Here is a 15,641-nt window from a genome sequence, read left to right as displayed (position 1 = left end):
GAGACTGGTCCTTGTGGGTGGTCATCTGCACCCATTTCCATTGCCTTGGGGTGCCCCCCTGAGTGAATACACCACAGCTTGCTGTGGAGGGTGACTGAGGGGGCTTCTGTTTGGAGCCATAGTGAATAGTGCTGCTGTAAACACTCCTGGGTGTGTCTTTTGGTGTGAGTATGTAAGCATTTCTGGCACCCAGGGAGGAATTTCTAGGCCTGCATATGCTCGGCTTTCATAGGGACTATCTTCCCACGTGGCTTTACAGGTTCACACTCCCACCACCAGCCGCTAGGAGTTTCCGTTGCGCCACGTCTTGCCAGCACGTGGCATTTTCTGCCTTTTCATTTTAGCCATTCCGGTGGGTGTACGGCAGTGTCACACTGTGGTTTAATTTCCCTTCCCCGATGACTAATGAAACTCAATGCTTTTTTGTATGTTTATCACCTTTTCGGATATCCTTTTTTGTGAAGTACCTCTTCATGTCTTTTGTCCATTTTTAAAAAAATTGAGTCTTCTAACTTTTTAAAATCTGTATGAGTTCTTTATATATTAATTTGTTTGAGTCCTGTGCTGGATATACACATCTGTCTCTCTATCTGCTCATGTGTACAGAGACACACAGACACACACACACACTTATTCAATCGGTGTTGAGAGCCCCCATGTGCCAACATGTCACAGTCACTGCGGCACAGTCGTGAACAGAACAAAGGCCCTGTCCTCATGGGGCTTGGATCCTCCCCAGAGAAGACCAATAAATAAGGAAGTAGAAAGACTGTCAGACTGCGGTAACTGTGCAGAGAAATGTTCAGTGGGAGAGGAAGTGCGGGAGTGGAGGGTAACACTGTAAATATGTCACGGAGAAGGTGACATGTCAGTAAAGATTTAAGGGGGAGAGCCACTAGATGCCTGGGGAGCATGGCACGCAGAAGGAGGGCGGCAGGGTCTGCTAGGGGGCTGGCGCAGAGCAAACGAGGGGTGAGTGGGGTGGGAGGTTTCAAATGGGGTCAGGTCAGCAGAGCCTGGGGGCCACTAGAATCTGGCTTTCATTCCACTGGGGGTTCTGGACAAAGGAGGGACAGGACCTGACTCCGGTTTTAATAGGGCCCCTTGGGCTGCCATGCTGAGGCAGAAATGGTGGAAGCAGGGAGACTAATTAGGAGCCTGTGGCAGTAGGTCCAGCCTCTTGTCCCAGTTTCCCATCTGTCCCAGGTGTCTGCACTCTGAGGACGTCCAGAATCACTGTCGTCCCAGAATCAGGCATCCCTGCTCTTTGCTCTGCCATCTTCCGAGCGTCCTCTAATGGCTGTGGGATAGATGCAGTGTTCCTGGCCTCACATCCAGCCCCCATCATCTGGGGTGTCTCTTCCTATGTGCCTTGTCTTTCCAGAAGGTCCCAGCGGATGTCCACTGGCCACACCACACCTGGCTTGTTCTCCACTTCCCTAAAGCTGACTCTGGCAAGGTAATGGGGTTCCTCTGTCAGTCTCCACAAGCCCTCCCTGCAGGACCTTGCTCCCTGTACCCAATCCCACCCCCAGCTTCAAGCAGGGGGACACCTGGCAGGAGTCAGCCCTGGCACGCCCATCTCCCCGCCTCCTTGGCACCAGGAAGCACATAGAGGTAATCATAAGTCAGCTGCAGAGGCCACTGTGAGCTTTGCATCCTCCAGCTAGCCTGAGATGAGACGCAGAAGCAGCAGGGGGAGGACAGTGTGAAAGCTTGGGGGGCTGATGTGCTGGCAGCTGGCAGTCCTGGCTATTTCTGCCTGGTGCCCCCTCCCCCACCACTGCCCACCCACGGGAGCAACAAGGCCCGTAGTCAATAGTGCAGGTGCTACAGCCGTCAGAGCTGGGTTTCAGTCCAGTGGAGAAAGTGGGAGTTGGAGTGGGCAGAGCTCCGAGGCAAGGACACCTGTCTCCAAACTCCTGCATCCTCTTGGGGGAGGCCGGTGAAGGGACTCAGCACAGCCCCTAATTCCTCAAGACAGAAATAACTGTCCACCAAGACAGCCTGGTGGCCCATCTTGCTGCTGGTAACAGAGCAGGCAAATGAGAAGGGGTACCTGGGAGGAGAGAGGGTTGTCTCACAAGGCTGCTGGGCAGCAGGCGGGGTGTGTGGGGGGGGCAGCATCCTGGGACACTGACAGGGTCACCTCTGCCCATCCAGGCCCTGGGGCTTGCTCATGAGCTCTCCTGGGCTCGTCTCAGCTTCTCTCTGGGCATCCCCTCCCTTTAACGTGCAAGCTGAGCATGTCGCTTGGTCCTCTCTAGTGGTGACTCCCCCAGAATCCTCCCCAGCTCCCTCTTCCAACTCAGCCTCTGGGCCCTCCAATACCAACTCTCCCAGAGTGAGTGCTCTGCAGTCAGTCCATCTTTTCCATCCGAATTCTCAGAGCCTGGGTGGGGGGCCACTGCAGGAACACGGCGGAAGGGGAGACCCGTCACCTGACAGGATTCCTTCTGAGTGCTGGGGCTCCTGTGCCACATGCCAGGCCCGCCCCACGCCGTATCTCAGATGAGCCCTCTCACAAAATCGGCTGCCATGTCCCTCGTGTTCACTCAAGGAAGTGGAAGGACAGAGAGTTCTGAGTGACGTTCGAGGCCAGAGCTATATGTAGTAAGTGTTCCGTCAAGGGAAGCATTCAAACCAAACGCGGGCTAAGCGCCTGCCCGTAGCTCTGCAGTGGACATCGACAAAGAGGTGAGGGCGGGGAGGGGAAGAGAGGATCGAGGGAGGAGGTGGGGCACCGGGGGCTCTCTGTGAGCGGGATCTCACCAGCACAACCGCTCCCATCGCGCGCTGAGCCCTGACCCACACAGCGCCCCTACTCCTAATGGCACAGCCCGCCCGGCGCACGCAGCACAGACACCTTGGCCCCCCGCACTCCCGGCACCCCCAAACCCGGAGCCAGGCCGGTGCGCCCGGCCCAGGCGGTGCCCCTCGCCACGCCCGAACCCCAGGATCTTCGCCGCCGCCCTCCAAGCGGCGCCCGGCCCCTCCTGTCCCTTCCCTCCCCAGCCCTGCTGCGCCGCGACCCCCGCGCCCCCCTCGGCCCCGCCCCGGCCCCGGCCCCGGCCCGGCCCGGCCCGGCCCGGCCCTGGCCCGACCTCGCTGTTCGTCGGCCCCGCGGCTCAGGCGCACCCAGCCCCGCCCTGTGCTCCGGGCCCCGCCCCGGCCCCGCCCCACCGGAGGCTGCGAGCGGGAGGGAGGCGGGCGTGAGGAAGTCCGCGGGCGGGGTCGGGGGGCGGGGGCTTCCTCGCGCCGGCAGAGGAGCTGCCGCACGAGGCACGCCGGCTTTGCCGGGGGACAGCGCGGGGACCTGGCAGCCAGGATGTTTCTGGAGCCTCAGGTAGGGCTGCGGCTCGTGGCAGGTGCGGGGCGGCGGGTCGCGGAGGCAGCGACGTGGGCGCGCTCGCAGGGCAGCCCGGTGGTTGCGGCAGCACCGCGGAGCTGGGGGTTCCTCCGCCGCCGAGCTCAGGAAGGGGTGCTGCCCTCCCGGCGAGGAATGCGACCATCTGGAACATCTATGGCCGTGGCCGGAGGCAGCCTGTCCTTGGGAAGCACTCCCTCTACGTGTCCCCATTGGGGCACCTGTTGCCAGGTGGGCGGCGCCCGGAGCTCAGAACGGGTGGGCTGCTCAGGCTGCCACTGCCCTTTCTGGCATGGCCTGCAGTCGCCGGTGATTGTCTATGGCTGAGCGGCACCTGCAAAGCTGATAGGGACCCCTGTGGGGTGAACAGGCCCTGGAAGGCGGGAGACAGCGACCCCAGCAGCGCGCCGGCGGTAAAGTGGCCGCTCCGGGACGGGCTTGTAAGAGCCAGGATGACCCTGGATCCTTCCCCAGACTCGAGGATTCCAGAACCACTGTGTACCCTGGAGGAGGTGCCAAGGAGAGGAGGAGGTGTGCGATGCAGTGAACATGTGGGAGGTGTGTATGTGTGTATGTGCGATGTGTGGGCACGAGTGAGAGTAGGTGAAGATGCGGGCACGTTTATATACGGGTGTGTGAGAGCGGCAGAAGTGTGTGGGGCAGGATTGTGCCTGCGTGGGCCCACAAGGAGAGTGAGCTCCGAGTGGGGCTTCGGGGAGTGTGGACTCTAAGGTGAGGGGCAGCTTCCTTTCTACAGGAAAGGAGGCTGGGAACCTGTCCAGGAGTTAATCCTGAGCATGAGGCAGTGTCGCATTCCCATGGCTGTTTGTTCCACGGGTGCCTTCGAGGGGGACCTCCCGTTGTGGCTCAGGTGCAGTGTGGTTGAGCTGCAGCCTGCTGCTGCTGTTCCCCACACCCTTCTCATGGAACTGACCACCAGCCCGGCACAGCCCTGGACCTCAGGCCCAGGGCACATGGGGGCGCAGAAGGGGCCTCAGCTGGGCTGGCCAGCCCTGGCTGTGCCAAAGAAGCAGGTCTTATTCGTTCTTTTGTTTGTTCACATGTTCAGCACACATTTATTGAGCACCTGCTGTGTGCAGGCACTGTGGATTCGGCAGGGACCCAAATACACCACTTATATTAGTATAGCACATGTCATGGAGCTCACCTTCTAGCTAGGGAGACAGGAGAAAAAGCCTGATCAGTAAATAAAATGTAGACTGTCGTGTGGTGATAAGTGCTAAAGAGCAAAACTGCAGCAGGGAAGAGGAATAGAGCATATCCTGGTGCACAGTCAGGAGAGTTTAGGTTATCTGCAGTAACAAAACAGGCCCCCGGTCTGGTGGCTTCCAACAGCACAGTGGAATTTTTGCTCACGTGCGTGACCATCGTGGGTTGGCATGCCTTCCTCACTCAAGATGCTGGGCTGATGGGTCCGCATGGCAGGGGGAGAGAGGCTCCTGCACTAGCATTTTAATGCCCCAGCTCAGTGCCACATGTCACTTCTACTCACTGCTCTTGAGCCAGATGAGTCACATGACCCCACCCAACCACACTACGACCTGTGGTGACAATCCTGCTCAGCCTGGCAAGAAGGGGCTGACACCTTTGGTGCTGAACATACTGACCACCAGTGTGTGGGTGTTGTTTGTACTTTGGGTACAGTGGTCAGGGGAGGCCTCACCATGTGTTACATGTCCATGAAGACTTGTTGGAGGCTAGCAAGGGAGATAAATGACAGTGGGAGCAGAGGGACACGTAAGGAAAAGGCCAGGCAGGTCTTTGAAGAGGAAGCTGCCTGTGTGTCAAGGGCTAGACTGGAGGCCGGGTGTCACGAGCAGAGCAGGTAAGAGGTCAGTGGGGCCCACGCAGTGGCCCAGGGCCTCAGACCCGGGAGGTAGCAGTGGAGAAGGAAAGAAGGGCTGATTTGGACATGCTCTAAAGGTAAAGCAAGAGGCCTTGCTGGTGGCAGGGATGTGGTGCTGGAGATGGAGAGGAGGTAGGCTCATTCCAGGAAGGAGGGCGTTGTGCTCAGTGGAGGCAGGAGAGGATGCAGGTGGAGCAGGTGGGACAGGCAGGAAGCAGGGACAGTTTGACAGCTCCAGGGGGATGCCACCTGGCAGTGGGATGGGCGCTCTGGAGTTCAGGCTGGCCTGGAGTACTCTGTCCTGCAGGTCCCTTGCTACCTCCTGGCCACGCTACCTACACCCGCCCCTGCTGGCTCAGGACAGCCTGGCCCTGGGCCCAGCCTACCTCCGGCACTGTACCTCCATCTTGCTGAGCCTGCCTGCTTGATGTAGGGGGCCTTCGTGTGAGCTCCACCAGAGGAGGGAGGGCAAGTTGAGGGGGCTACGGCATCTTGTGTTGACCTGGCTTCCGTGTGCACTGGGGGCTGGCCAGGGTGCAGGAGCACTGGGGACAGCACTGCCTGCAGATGCACAGGGCCCACAGTGATGCGGAGTCTTTGAGGGCTGGGCAGTCTGGGAGGGCCACCTGGGGGAGAGAGTCATACGTTGGCTTTGCGATGGGTAGAGTTAGACTCAGGGGCAACATGGCCCAAGATGGAGCTGGGGTGTGTGGAAGTGGCCTGCACCCTCCACATCTGGGCTCCAGGGGAGCTGCTGGTGAGTGAGCAGAGCAGGGTCGGGTCTGTTGGGACTTGGATATCAGCCAGGAGACCTGTTATCTCTCCATGCTCCTTCTTTCTTACCCCGCTGAAAAACCCCTGGTCATCCTTGGAAGCCCATCTCGAAATCACCTCCTTCAGGAAGCCCTCCCTGACTTCTCCCTACAGAGTTAGTTCCCCCACCCTCCTGCCTCCTCGGCACCCATCGCATACCCATAATCCCGAGTTGCTCACACTGCACTGTGGTGTTACATCTGCCTCCCCTGGCAGGCACCAAGGTCCACGGGTTCTTCCATTTCCAAGTGTATGGCCCAGGTCAGTAGGGCCTCATTGATGTTTGTTGACAGAATCAGTGAGGAAGGAAGGAAGGAATAAACACAAAGGCTGGAAATGGCCTATGGAGACTGCCCAGTTTTGCCTCCCTGTTTACACATGGGGAAATTGAGGTCCACAGTGGCCGCGGCTTCCCTGAGTTCAGCCAGGAGGTCAGAGATCAGAGCTGGCTCCTTGATCTGATGCCTCTTCTATGCTAGGTTCTGGGCTGCCTGGGTCCCTGTGGGTTCCAGGACAAGGAGGAGCCCAGAGGCAGGCAGATTGAGGGGCCCAGAGGTGAGCCATCAGGTGGGAGCACATGGACCACAGCACTGGGGTCTTGGGAGGAGGAAGGCAGGCAGAGGTCTCCACAGGGGCCCTTGGCTTCTCTCCCCTCTGCAGCCCTGCAGCTTCCAAAGGCTCTAGCTCCGTGGCCACACGGCTGGTCTGGCCGCGGCCAGCCATGCTTCTCAGCCTCCAGTGGAACATTGCCTCCCCCGCTGTCCTGCTCACACTGCCTGCCGGGCCGGCCAGGCCAAGCCCACGGCATTTCCCAAATGTCAGTGTGGCTGACACCACGAGCCGCCCCCTGCCCGTGGTGGGGCCAGCGAGTGTGAGTCAGAGGACCTGAGAGCCAGCTCACAGGTCTCCTTTAACTCTCACTGTTAAAGGAGGTCACTGTTCCAGTGGCACAAGTGGAGGCCGAGGCTCCGAGGTAGAAGGCTGCAGCAGCACCAGGAGCAGGGGAGCCCACCCCAGAGCCTGGCCTCCCTGGGGACAGTGGGGTCACATACCACTTGGAAGAATGACAGCAAGTTCCTAGAGGATGCTGGAAACCAGCAGTGCCCAGCCCAGAGGGCGAAATGGTGTGTGTTGTGGGTTCCTGGCCAGGAAAGGGGGCTGTGGGCTGGGTGGCTGACCTGGGGGGCAGAGCAGGCCCACTAGGGACAACGTGTCCCTGGCCAATGGTTGGGAGACCTGCAGAGCCAGGAGACCCCAAGGCTCGTAGGCACACAGCTCACCCCATGTCACTGGAGTCAGCATTGCCGCATGTGCTCCACGTGGACTGAGTGGGGATGTCTTTGGGGATTGGGACACCTGTACCCAGGGGAGGTAGATAGGTGAGTATTGATTTAAAAAAAACGTATGTTAAGTAACTGGTAATTAAACTCTCTTATTATTTTAAACAAATTTTCAGTGTGGCTTCCTGGAAAACCCTAGAAATTAATCCCGTTACCTGCACAGAAGCAACATTGTATCTTTTCATTTTTAATGTGTCTTTTATTTATTTCTTATCTTATTGTGTTTTCTAGAAGGTGGAAGGCAACGTTAAATAATAGCATCCTCCTTGGCTTGATCTGCATTTTAATGAGACACCCTCTAATGTTTTACTGTTAAGTCTGTAATTGGCCCTAAATTTCGAATAGATTTTCTTCATCATGAACTCTATGCTCCATTCATACATTAATTGCTGAGAGTGTACACCAAGAATGGATATTCAGTTTTATCAGAGGCTTTCTTGTGTCTAGCAAAATCATCAAATTCCTTTCCTCCTTGGGCCTATTAATGTGTTGACTTATAGCTTTTCTGAACTAAATCATCCTCATGTTCCCGGAATAAATCCCACTGGGTCAGCCTCGATTGTGCTTTAAAATGCTTACTGATCTGTTGCTTAGGGTATTTTTCATCTATATTCATAGGTAAGAATTTATACATACGTTCCTATTAGGGGACATATTTGTCACATTTATAAATCACAGTTATGTTAGTTTCATGAAATGAATAGAAAAGGTTTTCAATATGAATTGTGGAGTTGAAATAGTTTAAATATCATAAAATTATCTTATTCTCCAAGGCTTGAAATAATTCATTTTGGAAACTCTCTCAGCCAGGGCTTGCTTTTTATTTTTCCCTGAGGTTAGTTGGCTGTCGACTTACTTAATTTGTACTGTGGTTATTGGTCCTTTTGGGTTCTAAACATTTTTAGTCCATTTTGGTTATTTATATTTTCTAGATTGTATCCCAGTTCAAAATGCTTCCAGACCTTTTAGCACAGATTTACAGTCTATTCTTTTAAAGTTTCTTCTCCCTATTCATGGTTAGATCCCCTTTTTCATGCCTAATAGCTATATTTTTGCATTTCCTCTCTCCTTCCCTCCTTCTCTACCCCCTCCCTGCCTTCCTTCCCTCTCTCCCAACCTCCTTCCTTTCCTCCATTCTTTTGTTGATTAGAATTGCCAGAGGTTGATCTTTTTAATTTATGTTTTCAAAAGAAAATCAGCTCTTGAATTTAATCAGCAATTCTACTCTTTTCTTTGATTAAATCCACTAATTTATCTTTTAGTTATTCCTTTCCCTAGTTTTCTTTGCTGTACGTCTGTTTTACTTAGAAGCTCTCTTTTAGCCTTTTGAATCAAGTGCCTAGTTCATTTATTTTCATTTTTTCTTGTTTATTTAAAATATATTGAAGTCTATGAATTTTTCTCTGAGTACAGCTTTGGCCGTACACATCAAATTTCATAAGGAGTTTTCTTATAAGGGTTATTTTTCTGATGTGTCTGTAATTGGAGTTTTGATTGTTTCTTTAGCACAGATATGATTTAGGGAAATTTCTTTTAATTTTTTGGTACACTTTTTTTATTAATGTCCAACTGTGTTATGTCCACGTCATTCTGTCACCCATACGTTTTGTTTTTTTTTTGAGGAAGATTAACCCTGACCTAACTGCTGCCAATCCTCCTCTTTTTGCTGAGGAAGACTAGCCCTGAGCTAACATCATGCCCATCTTCCTCTACTTTATATGTGGGACGCCTACCACAGCTTGGCGTGCCAGGCAGTTCCATGTCCACACCCGGGATCCGACCTGGCAAACCCCGGGCCACCGAAGTGGAACGTGTGCACTTAACCACTGCACCACTGGGCCGGCCCCTATCACCCATACATTTATGTTTGGAGACTCTATCAAGGTTTCATTGGTGATGCGACATATGAACAGTGTGGATGAATATTCTGGATAGAATATGCCTTTCTGTTTTTAGGCCATGGATTTCATGTATTCTTCTCTTTATGTCTCCATTCTCCCATTTCAGGAGAATGCACTGCAGCGTTTTCATCCCTTCCACTGTTCCTTCCACTGCTCATCTCTTTGGGTATCCCTCACTTGTCAGGAATTGTTGTTCTGCCTGTCTGTCTTGTCCAGGAAGGCAGCTCACCACATTGTAAGCGAGCTTGGGCACAGGGCCCGTTTCCTAGGCACAGCAGGGCAGGTGTGTTCTCTGGCTGCCTTTCACTTTCAACTCTTAGTGGAAAGCTCCAGCCTGCAGGCGGGAGACCTGGGCTGGGTTCCTGGCTCTGCCCTGCCAAACTGTGTGGCTTCAGGCTGTCCTGAGCCTCCTCTGCTGCACCTCATCTGGCAAGAGGACCATCATGCCTTGGAGGGTGCTATGGGGATGTGTAAGATGGCCCAGTAGGTGGGAAGCCCTCTGTGAATGTCACTCATTGACAGTGAGGCTGCTGGGCCATTCAGGGAGGGCCTGGATCTATGCTGCACTCACAGGCCCCGCTCTGCACATTCCATGTAGGGGGCTCTTTCTGGGCCAGGCCTTGTCCATCTCTCAGGAGCCCTGGCTGGTTCCCACCTGCCTTGGCCTTACACCTGCTCTCCCTCCTCCTGAGCCTGTACTGATGGCCCTGGGTTTCATGTCATCATGGTGGTCACACTCACTGGGGTTCAAGTCCAAGCTCCCCTACTTTGGTGCTGTATGCCCCAGGGTGGATGACTTCAGCCCTTTGGGCCCTTGTTCCTTCATCTGGAAAATGGGACAGCAGCGTGTGCAGTGTGGTGCGTGGGGAAGGGCTCTGCCTTGAGGAGGGATGGTGGCCACTGGTACTCCAGTGGACTGGCCAGGTTCTGGCCACCTGGTAACAAGCCCCCAGGGCCAGGGGATGTGGGGTGTGTGGCAGGAAAGCTGCTGGTGTGCACAGCACAGGGAGTGGGAGATGTTTTTGTTGGAGGGTCAAGACACATGTCCTGGTCCTGTTTCCGAAAGGCTGTGGCTGCTGGCCAAGACCATGGCTCTTCGGGCCCAGCAGGGAGCTGGGTGCCCCTGCCCTGCTGGCTCCCGCAGAGCAGCAGGGTCCCAGGGGCGCCACTCTGGGCATCTGCCAGGAGGATGACAATTCAAGCAAAGGAAGTTGATTTTTATTTGTTTTTAGACACAAAGGAAAATCGTTGCTCAGGCTAATTAGATGTCATTTAAAAATAAAAGAGCAGTACTTCCTTTTTTCCATACCCCAGTACCACCAGGCAGCCTGGGGGGAGGTGGAAGCTGCCACTCACTCCTAGAAAGGCCTGAGCTGGGGCCTGTCCCCTGCGCCACCTGTCCATCTAGGGGGACCCAGGCTCCCTGCCTCTCAAGGCCCCTCAGCTCTGACATGGTCCCCTCATTGGCCCGCTGGCTCGCTGACAGCCTTGCCCTGCCGCTCCTCGCACGGGAGAGGCTGGGTAAGATGCTCCCCCTGGAACCTGGGTCTTCCTTCCTGACGGCTGGAGCTCTAGCATCTGCGCCAGACTCTGATCAGCAGCAGTCTTAAGTGGATGCCCCTTATAGGAAGAGGATCGCAGGGGAGCGACTTCAGTTGAGGTGGGGGTCTGCACCCTGTCCCCCTAGCCCTCCCACCTCCGGGGCACCTTGAGGGGACTTCCAGAAATGATGGGACTGGCTCTGAAGTTTATCTTAGTTCGCAAACTCTCCTGTCTAAGCCTGTGCCCAGCTCAGCCTCCAGGAGTCCGGGTTGGCTGCCACGTGCAGGAGCGCTCGGGTGACCCGTGCGGAATCCCCTGGAGTTGGCCCAAGAGGGAAGGAGGACAGAGGGTAAGCGGGGAGGGGGAGGCCCCAGGCATCCTCTCTGGCCCCAAGGGCCCTGAGTGGGAGACCAGCGTGCCAGCTGCCTGCCCTGCCGGGAAAGGGCAGCAATTCTCTGAAAGCCTACCTGCTCCGACCTTGGGCCTCTCAGGGCTCAATAATGGGATGGTTATTGGTGGACAATGGCATTTTGTCCCCTGAGCAGCCACCAGAAGAAGCTGACTGGACAGAAAGGGAGAAAAGAAGGAGGAAAAACCAAGAGGAGAAACCGTGGACTCAGCAGAATTTGTATTTAGGAGTGTGAAGAGGAGATGGCAAGATTCCTTCAGTCAATTCAAATAGTATTTGGTAATAGGAAGGAATTCAGAAAGAAAAAAATGAATCATGCGTCTGTAACAAAGCTTTAATTATCAGCAGCGCTCCCTAGGCAGGGCCTTTGTTGAGTAGGCACCCGGCCAGCAGGCGAGGTGCTGCGTCTCTGGTTCCCATGGCAGCTGCCTCCTGGCTGGAGTCTGGCCCACAGCCCTCTGCCAGGCCGCAGGACGGCCCTGGCCGGCCCAGAGGGTACATGAAGGTAAATATGGCCCTTCCTCACGGCATTTGTGGATGTGTTTCTTGAAGCTTGGTTTATGTGAAAGACGTCACCCCTCGCCCTCCAGTCCCCAGTGCCAAGCAGGCTGGGAGGACGGAGAGGTGGGAGCTGCAGGGTGTTCCCATGGCCCTACCTGCAGGGATAGGGCCAGCCATGTCCTCCCAAGGGCTTCCCTGCTGGAAAGTCCATGGGGGTGCAGAGGGAGGAGGGGTGGGGACTATAGAGGCCTTGCCACAGAGGTGTCACCCCTGCCACTCCCCACTCTAGGCAGGGGCCAAGCAGCCACCCTGAGGCCAGAGCCAACTCTGAGCCCCACATGCTGGGACAGGGCAGTGCAGCCAGGTCAGTGGATCTGCCTGCCTGGAAGCAGGAGGCAGCTTCTCTCTCCTTTCTCCCTGTCTGCAGAGGGCCCACAGGCTGTCCTGGGCATGGGGAGGTCAGAGGGGCCCCAGAGGTGTGATCAGGGAAGAGGGGCAGCCCCCATAATCTGTGTCTAGGAAGGCAACGAGTCACCTCAGAGTGCCCACCAGTGTCCTGCAGTTCTGACTCCACCCAAACTAGCAGGTACTGAGCGTGTCCTGATTATGGCAGCCTCGCTGCGTGCTCACTACCGCCTGAGAAACAGGTGCTGGAGGTGATGTTTTACAGAGGAGGGTGCTAACTCCCAGCTTGTCGGGTGGCCAGGCCTCACTGCCAGGCTGCTGGACCCCAGCCCATGCTTGCAGCCAGACTCCAACTATCTGCCCTGTGTGGCCCCAGCAGGCAGGACCTCTCTGGAGCTTGAGGGAGACACGTTTCACCTCAAAGTTAGGAAGATCTGAGAGCTGGGGTTTGGGGAGGGGCAGGACAGCCCCCAGTAGGGAGCTTCCTGCCTTAGGAGGGTCTGAGTTCAGGCTGCAAGGGCAGCTCCTGTGCCCTTCTGTTGTTGGGGGTCATTGGGGGAAGGCTTTTCCATCCCTGGGGGTGGAGGAGCCTGAGGTGGCCAGGCAGCAGTAGCAGGGCCAGGGAAGCAGCTCCCCAGTGGCTGAGGATTGGACCACAGGCCACCTGGGGCAGAGGCCAAGGTCTGGCTTGCAGGGTCCTGGCTCCTGGATCCTATTGTGCCAACTGGGTCTCTGGAAATGACAGTGAGCAAAGCACAAAGACTCTCTCAGCAGGTGTTACTCACCTGCGCCCTGTGCAGATGATGCCCAGAGGGCCTGGCTACTGGCAGGTCACTGTGTGTTCTCCCTGCAGAGCTGCCAGTGCCAACTGACTCTAGCTGGGGATGGGGGCGGGTCAAGAGAGTTCCAGCATTCAGAGAAACCACAGGGTCCTGGAGTAGGAAGGGGTAGGGGGTGTGGAGTGGGGGAGGGAAGGACACTGAGCTTGCGATGACAGGGATATTAGAGAAGTGGGGAGAGGACAGAGGACCCGAGAGGGGAAGCGGCCGCAGTTGGGGCCTGTGCCCCTCCTCCCCCGAAGCCCCTCGGACCTGCCCCTGCCCTGTCTGTGAGCCCCACTGCCCCTGTGGAGCCTGAGCTCTTCGGCCTGGGTTTTCCCACCAGTTAGTGAGATTCAGGCAGCAGGGACAGTCCCCTCTGGGTCTCCCCCTCCCCTGGCAGCCTGTAATGCGTACGCGACTCCAGAGGCCACGGTAAAGTGGCCTGTCCACTGCCGGCCTGCTGGCTTTTGATGCCTTTTCAGGTCTGTGAACCCAGTTAGGAAACAGCAGGATCCCAGGACAGGGCAGATCAGGGGGTGACAGGGGAGCTAAGGATGCATGGCTGCTTCTACCACCTGACCTGTCCTGTTTGGCGGGTGTGGCCTTATTCTTGCCACCTGCCAGGTAGAAGGGAGAAGGCCCTGAGATGCTGGCCACGGCCTCATGGCAGAGAAAATACAGGTACAGTGCACTTCCGGCCATCTGTCCCCGGCTGTGAGTCCCTGAGCCTCTGTCCAAACCAAGAGGACTCCAGACCCCTGCCCTCTCCCCTCCCCTTTGGGTGGCAGAGCCAATAGTTGAGGTGGGCCCCTCGGCTCCCACACTGAACACCTAGCTTTCTACTCTCCCTATACCCTGCAGCGGGCAGATTCTTAGTTATAATTTAGTGTCACAACATCCCAGAGAGTCAAGGCCACTTTTAGCTCCTGATGGCCTGCTTCTGGCAGGGGTGACCCCCAATCCCTCCCCTCTCCCCCGCTCAGGTGGTGTGACTAGAGAAGGCCCAAAGAGTAGGCCAAAATCCTCACTGCTGCAAAGGACCCACGAAAGCTTTACCAAGAGGTTTTCCATTCGCGCCAGGAATCCTATACATGTGAGGTGGGGGCATGCATTTAAACAAGCATTTAATTTACAACTTTGATTTGACTTGCAGCCTCCTCCTTAGAGTTCCCTGCTGTGTAAAGTCAGGGCCCTCAGCCAATTCCTCTGCCCAGACTGCTCCCTGAGGGGGTCACCTGCCCTATCTGGGAGAGCCTCCTTGAAGGGGCGCTTCATCGAACGTGGTGCCAGAGGAGTCCACCTGGAGACCTGTGCAGGCGCAGGCGGGCCTGGAGGAGGGCAGGGAGGGCGCCCCGCCCACTGCAGACCCTGGGGACCTGGCAGGGGAGGGGGATTCCACGTGATTGGACTGGAGCTAGGGGGCACCCCCGCGCAGATCCGTGTTTAGCAGGGCTGACACATGGATAATAAGGAAATATTTGTTTTGGAGTGAATGAGCCAACAGGAAGTGCTCCAGGCAAGACTGTTTCCAGGGAGCGAATGGGATGGAAGGTTCACAGATCTTGGGCCCAGGAAACGTTGGCACCATTCCTCCCTCTGTGCATGGCACTCTTCCTTTTCCAGAAGTCTCCTTCAAGTCTGCTCAGATCTCACGTCCTCAGGGAGGTCAGCCTCTGCACCGGTTCAGTTGCCCTCTGCCCTGCCCCCACACTCCTGACCCTCTTCTCTTCTTCCTCTTCCCAGAGCACTGATACCTTCCTAACCCGTTATATCATGGGTTTATTGTGTGGTTATCACGGGTACCGGCCACAGCCTGCTCCAGGCAGGGCCCAGCGAGGACAGAGAGCCCTGATTTCTTCTTTGGTGGATCTCCAGTGTCTAGGCAGGTCCTTGTTAACAATTGTGAATGAATGAATGAGTGAATGAATGGAGAGATGGGCAAAGAGTAAGGGCTCTGTGGAACATCCCACCTCCTATGCCAGCCCAGTGCAGACTATTTCAGAGAACCAGACAGCCCTAGAAGGGAGATCAGGGTCCATTTTGCAGATGGGGACAGGAGGCCCAGCCTCGCTGCTCCAGGTCCCCAGCAGAGCTGGGCTCCAGAGTTGCTGGCCCTGGTCCAAGTAGCCAGCATGGTTTGGTCCCCAGTTGTGGCCTCTGAGTGTCCACGGGGCTCCTGCCCTGCTCTCACCAAGACTGGATTTTTCTGGAATGGGGATGCAACCAAGACAGCTCCGTGAATGCACCAATTCTGAAATCTCTGCCAAAGGCTGCCCTCTTGGTTAAGTGGCTCCCCAGGGTGGGGGCCCAGGGCTGGCACCCAGCTCCCTCCAGGAGCACTCTCTCTCTCTCTCTCCCTCCAGCCAACAGAGGGGAGAACTGGCAAGATGTGTAATTTTCAGTTGCTAATTGTGATGCCCTGCAGCTTGCTGAGCTAAAAATAGCCTCCGTTTGTGTTGAGTAGGTTAAAAAATAGAAGCCCATGTGCTGCCTTGGAAAGAAGCACCCCTTGTAAAGCCTGGCACGGGCAGGGGGCTAGCGGGGCCCCTCCTCCACCTCCCGGCAGATCCCTGGGGACTCAGGCAGGATGGGCCGGAGGGCTATTTTTGTCCCAGTTTTCCAAGAACCTGGGTTTCTTAACTTGGTGTCCATGGACGAGCTTCTGGGAGCCCATT

The 15,641-nt window shown here is 56.0% G+C and overlaps 1 protein-coding gene across 3 annotated transcripts in view; it reads left to right on the top strand.

The window, feature by feature from the left end:
- RASGEF1A (RasGEF domain family member 1A) overlaps positions 1 to 15,641 on the top strand; it is a 78,682-nt gene that overhangs the window by 42,667 nt on the left and 20,374 nt on the right. For 2 of the 3 annotated variants that reach the window (XM_046654333.1, XM_046654332.1), the window contains exon 1: positions 3,255 to 3,346. The exons of the other annotated variant lie outside the window; for it this stretch is intronic. In XM_046654333.1, the coding sequence (XP_046510289.1) occupies positions 3,329 to 3,346 (18 nt within the window). In that variant the 5' untranslated portion in view covers positions 3,255 to 3,328. Of the gene's footprint in view, positions 1 to 3,254; positions 3,347 to 15,641 lie in introns of those variants that run through there. 3 annotated transcript variants of the gene reach the window in all.

This window comes from Equus quagga, chromosome 2 (assembly GCF_021613505.1).
Source record: "Equus quagga isolate Etosha38 chromosome 2, UCLA_HA_Equagga_1.0, whole genome shotgun sequence".
Classification (NCBI taxonomy): domain Eukaryota; kingdom Metazoa; phylum Chordata; class Mammalia; order Perissodactyla; family Equidae; genus Equus; species Equus quagga.
Note: the sequence above shows the minus strand (reverse complement) of the source record. Positions and strands in the feature narration are given on the sequence as shown.